This window comes from Aulonocara sp. 'chitande type north' Nkhata Bay, linkage group LG10, assembly GCF_057382095.1.
Source record: "Aulonocara sp. 'chitande type north' Nkhata Bay isolate Kocher_YH1m ecotype deep benthic linkage group LG10, A_spYH_male_GT1.1, whole genome shotgun sequence".
NCBI lineage: Eukaryota > Metazoa > Chordata > Actinopteri > Cichliformes > Cichlidae > Aulonocara > Aulonocara sp. 'chitande type north' Nkhata Bay.
Window position 1 is genome coordinate 19,247,854 of NC_141353.1, and position 4,710 is coordinate 19,252,563.

Below are 4,710 nucleotides of genomic sequence, written 5' to 3' on the forward strand. Positions count from 1 at the left end.
GGTAGGTATAATTAAAGTCACTTGAGTATATGATTATTTGATTTGGTTTCAGCTTTGCTCCTGCTAAATTGCATTAACCTACCCTGCATTCAGAACCTGTAAAATTGTAGACGTTTGTTTTTGGGGGTTTTTTCCTTTTGTGAAAGAGTAAAGGTAAAAACCACCATATTACTCTAACATCACTGAGAGCTCTTGTAGATTATTCTAGCCTTAAAAATGAACATATCCTTGGGGCCTACTTTTCCAGACCACTACATTGAAATCTAGTTAGTTATCAAGCACACAGATTTAAAGGAGAGCTGCTAATAACAGGTGTGCCTGAGTGGAGCGCTTAAGTAGTGGGCCCTGTGGACATGCGTTCAGAGAGAGCAGGATCAACATCCTGAGGGTTAAGAAGCAGTTAGAGCTGGCCAAGTCTCCTCCCCGGCTCCTTTTCAAGCAGAGAGCCTATCTCGGAGCTTCCTGTATTAGAAGTTACTGGTTGAAATTCCACAACAGTCAGTGATTTCTCAAAGTGTTCCCAGGCTTTTGTAATAACTTCCATGACAAAAATCATGCCCGTTTTTTGCCATCAAAGCCAAAAAAATATTTTTCCATGCAGTAGAAATTAGAGTTTAAACATCTGATGCATTTCTTCTCTCCTATTGTGAATAAAATATGGGTTTAAGGTTTACAAATCATTAGATTCCATTCTTATTTAAAAGCAACTTAATTTCTTTCCAAATTCAGTTTTAATGCACGCACACAATGTGTGTGAAATGTAGTTCTAGAGGGTTTTTTTTATTTTTATTGTCACTTCACTTAAGAAAAAAAAATACAGAGTCATAATTAGCATGTTTTGCAGTGAAACTACAACACTAGGGACAATATTTGGAATGTCCCAGCAAAATTAGCTTTGTTTAGTTTTTATCTTTCTTTGTCTTTGGCGGCACAGAAATCTGAAAACAGCCACAATAGAGAGAAGCAGCACAGTGACCACAGACAGCAATATGAACAGTACATCTAAACAGTAGTAAGAGTACCAGGGCATCTTATAAGCTTCTGTACGCAGGTGACGAGCCCCTTTGTGGCGCATCACATATTCTACCCAGAAGACGGCCTTCTCCATGGGTGTTATTGGCTGATCTCTGTGCAAACGTGACAGTCTTTGAATGTTCTGCCTGTAGCTCTCTTGGTGGATCACTTCCTTAAGGCCTTGCTCAAAACTGTGGCCATTAACATCAGCCAGCTGAATAATCTTTCCAGCTCCTCTCTCCTGCAGTCGTAGAAGGTTGTCATACTGGTCGAAGAACAAGGGTATGCCGAGCACAGGGACCCCATAGTAAATGGTCTCCTGGACACCATTAGTTCCTCCATGGGCTACAAAGACTTTGGTCTGTGGATGACCCAGAAGATCTTTCTGTGGCATCCAGTCGACTATTAGTGTGTTGTTTCCCAGTGTAGAGGGTCGGTCTCCTTTATGCTTCCAGATCACCTGAACAGAAAAAAATAAATAAATACATTTCAGCTCACAATGTTGAGTAAGAGCACTTATCTTTCTACATGAAGAGGCAACTTGACAAGAAGAATCATTCTGTTACATAAGCATAGTGTTAACCTGTGCAATTAAGAGACAAAACAAAGCCTGCAGCATTTTTTACCTTCTGGGGCATCTCCGCAAACACGCTGGCGATTTCATCTGTAACCTCTTTGGGCAAAGCATCGACATAAGTTCCCAGGCTCGTGATGATGACTCCATGCTTCCCGGCACTCTGAACAAACTCCTCCAGCTCTGCTGGCAGAGGCCGAGCTGGTTTGCACTGAAATCCTGCTATATAGTCTATGTTTGGCATAGTGGGGCGAGGGAACTCGAACACAAAATCTGATCTGAACAACCAAATGTCTGCTTCCTGTAGTACTGAGATGACATCACATCCACCCTCAATATACTTATCACACATGTCATCATAGATTGGCAGAAAAATAAAGTTCTGCTGGAACAAGGTAAAGATATAGAAAAATATATTTTTGATCCTCTGAATAAAGCTCATTTGGTCTGTTAAACCAGATCCTAGCACCGGGATATACGAGAGTGGCGAAGGGGTCAACACAAAGTGGCCTTCCCCTCTAGGGATCCAGTGTACATAAAGTACTAATGGAAGTTTGAGATATTTGGCTAGAACAGCCCCTGATGGCATGGCAGGATCAGTTAGAAGCAGATCATACTGGGAAACTACTAATATTTTCACCATATTTTGATCATCAAGGATTTGATTTATGAACTCAGACCACAATGAATGGAATTGAAAAATCATAGAGAGGAATTTTTTTATACATTTGAAGGAATTCAGCAGTGAAGCTCGCTCTCTTTGCATCTAAAAATGGAAAGAGTGTTTAAAACATGTTTATCACACACAAATTACTTAATTTCCCCATCAAATGGAGCCAAAGATGTCACATACCCTGATGTATTCCTCTATGGACCCATCTAAAAAATGCTCAAGATCTTCATCCATTTCAATTGTAATGGATGTGTAAAGATCAGACTTTTCAGAGATGTACCAGCTGGTAGACGGCCTGATCACAGTGAGGTTGTGTCCACTGGCATGAAGTTCTTCGAGAAGGATTTTCAGATTGACCCAGTGGCTGCCATCTACAGGAACCACAAGAATGTTTCCTCCATTGCAATGTGGTGTAAATGAAATCAGGAAAAGACTGAGGAAAATGGGCATCCCACAGGCACAAAATGACGGCATCGCTTCTGTAACAGACCAAAGCAAATAATGATCCCCTTACTCATAACAGACTTCTCGCTGCCTGACATTCAAGTACAGGTAGTCTTATATGTTCAAACATGGAATGATTTCATATACTTGTATGACAAACGACAGTATACATACTGCAGCAAGATTCCATTCAAATTTTTCCTTACCTATCGTCAGCAGTTTAACTAAAGGAATCCTTGCTCTCTACATAATGTAAATGAGTTACCTGATGTCTTTCTCCCTAGAGTGCTGTGTTAGCTCTGTGGTTGAGCAGATGACCATATGTCGCATGGCCTGGACGGAGGCAGGGAGTGAGTGGATCAGTCAGACACATACATACATCTGGTCAGAAGTTTTAGAATGCCCCAATTTTGTCCCTGCGCCCCTTTTGCCTACTTAAAAACACTCCAAGGTATTGTCATGCTACCAATGATATGAGTTACATACAGCGCATTTAAATCTTAAATGGGCCAGACCACTATAGTATTGCTAGTAAAATTCCTACATAATCCATTTCCATACCATGAGGTCAGCATGTCTACGTGGTCTTTATACAAGTTATCCTTTTCTAGGATTATCATTCCTTTCCAGCAGAACAGTAACATACCTCCTTACCCCCATACATCCCAATTGCAAATTTCAGCTGCGGATCTTGACACTAGAGTTAAATCCAGCGCAGACTTTTCCCCTGAGTTGATATTAATGTTTGTTCCTTGTCCATCATTTGAACATCCAAATTCCTTCTCATCTATTTGTTCTTCCATTACCTCACCATTCCCATCAGTTCTTTCTCCTTCCTAGCGTGTGCTAAGAGCAATGAAATCCCCAAGTCATTTTTCACCATCTTGACATGTCATGCAGTTATAAGAGTAAGGACCCTTTTTAAAAAAAAAAAAAAAAAAAAGGATTATAGATCATTGTAATGCCTCCTTCGGTTAGCGTTATAAGAGGATTAAATAAAGTTGTTTTATTATTTTTATATACACAGTGCAGTGTGCTCAAGTTGGCGTTCCATGTTTGAGGGTCAGAAGCTTCATCCAGTGGTATGACTGGGCTGAAATATTGAGATGACGTAGTAGCGCAGAGGGTTTTGCAGCATGCTTACACATTACACTTGATAATGGTTATAGGGGTCAAAGGGAGTCCGAACAAAATGTCCTGAACTAGATATTAGTATCAGTAATGTTAAAATGATCAAGGCTAGGCAGTGAGGTGTTTGTGTGTCCGTCTTTGTGATTCCAGGAAAAAGGGGCAGATAGGAGGTCGACGAAGAGCAGACGGAGAGGACATCGAATGGAGACGTCAGGATGGGTTCTGGAAGAAGACTGGCATAATAATCATTTCTTATTGACGCAGTATAAAACCTGTACAGCCCGATGAGGGTCATCCTTTCTGTGAAGACAGGTGGCTGCACTCAGAGAGGTCCAGCGCTTTAACCTGTAATTTCAGCTGCTGAAGCAAATTAAATCTTTTAAACGACACATTTTTCCTGTACTTCCTTCTGAAAAATTTTGAACAAGGCACTTCCCTAGCCATATTTCTATTGCAGAGTATTCTAGTTTATCTCTTTTTCTGCCCCTTAGTAAGTTATATTTTACTTAAATATTGCATATCCACCACTAGTAGCAAAACATCCCTCGTGTCTGACCACCATGCACTTACATACAAAAAAAGGCCTTCTCAAGCCACCTGTACCACCACTATGTTTAAAGTTTTGCCCAGGTGTCTGTATGCCAATTCATACCATAGCAGTAGTAGGAAAGATTATGAAAATCAGGATTATATATCTGACTTAACTGTTCAACTGTAGTACTCAGTGGATCTCTCACATCTTATATCAGGGCTGTCATTCCCACATGCAGAGCAGGTGCTTTCACAATCATTTGGAGTTGTTCTGCTGCGTGCCTCAGTTCACATGTACCATTGATCACACCAGCTTCTTAGGATCTGTGTTTGTCAAGTTCTC

General features: G+C 40.7%; 1 protein-coding gene across 1 annotated transcript; it reads right to left on the reverse strand.

Moving 5' to 3' along the window:
* Positions 1–763: 763 nt before the first annotated feature.
* Positions 764–2,911, reverse strand: LOC147320703 (UDP-glucuronosyltransferase 2C1-like). The gene is made up of 3 exons (XM_086307487.1): positions 2,442–2,911; positions 1,641–2,354; positions 764–1,474 (listed from the first exon to the last, which is right to left on the reverse strand). Exons 1-3 carry the CDS (start codon positions 2,733–2,735, stop codon positions 890–892), a joined length of 1,593 nt encoding a protein of 530 aa, XP_086163613.1. The 5' UTR covers positions 2,736–2,911; the 3' UTR covers positions 764–889.
* Positions 2,912–4,710: the final 1,799 nt, after the last annotated feature.

What these genes read in the sequence shown, in the direction of transcription:
- LOC147320703 (XM_086307487.1), bottom strand. Translation starts at nt 2,735, where the DNA reads ATGCCGTCATTTTGTGCCTGTGGGATGCCCATTTTCCTCAGTCTTTTC. An exon ending in CCATAGAGGAATACATCAGG is followed by an intron (nt 2,355 to 2,441) that starts GTATGTGACATC and finishes TTCCATTTTTAG; the next exon opens with ATGCAAAGAGAGCGAGCTTC. An exon ending in TTGCGGAGATGCCCCAGAAG is followed by an intron (nt 1,475 to 1,640) that starts GTAAAAAATGCT and finishes TTTTCTGTTCAG; the next exon opens with GTGATCTGGAAGCATAAAGG.